At 49.8% G+C, this 448-nt stretch overlaps 1 protein-coding gene across 1 annotated transcript; it reads left to right on the plus strand.

Moving 5' to 3' along the window:
• On the plus strand, positions 1-374 carry POSPLADRAFT_1133021 (hypothetical protein; the record flags this gene model as incomplete). The annotated part of the gene is made up of 2 exons (XM_024484290.1): positions 1-165; positions 306-374. 2 exons carry the CDS (start codon positions 1-3, stop codon positions 372-374), a joined length of 234 nt encoding a protein of 77 aa, XP_024342782.1.
• Between the last annotated feature and the right edge of the window lie 74 nt (positions 375-448).

Here is a 448-nt window from a genome sequence, read left to right on the forward strand (position 1 = left end):
ATGGTAAGGGGGGGAGATAAAGCACTTAAGTGTGGGGGAGGTAATGCTGTTAAGCGCAACAACGAAGTGAATAGAACTGGGGGACAGGGTGCCCCAGGATGCTGCCTTATATACATGAGGGAAAACCCCCCAGGGACCGGTAATGGACCCCTGGTACCTAGCTGGGTAAGGATTACTAAGTATCATGTGCTCTATGATGTCATATATGATGTCATAGTCTGGCCCTGCCCTGCCCTGGGCCTAGGATCCAGAATTGACCGGCCTATGGCCTAGTGCCTGAGCCTAGCTCCTACCTATGATGTCAGAATGATGTCATGGTCCAGACAGAGTCTGGTTTCTATCTAGAAAAGGTCCGGCATCAGAGTCCAGCCTGATGTGTCCAGAACAAGATCATGTGTCGTTTATTTAAGTCGGATAACCCCTTAGATATGCAGCTGTACCCATATGC

The sequence above is a fragment of the Postia placenta genome (genome assembly GCF_002117355.1).
Source record: "Postia placenta MAD-698-R-SB12 unplaced genomic scaffold POSPLAscaffold_2, whole genome shotgun sequence".
In the NCBI taxonomy this organism is placed as follows: Eukaryota; Fungi; Basidiomycota; class Agaricomycetes; order Polyporales; family Adustoporiaceae; genus Rhodonia; species Rhodonia placenta.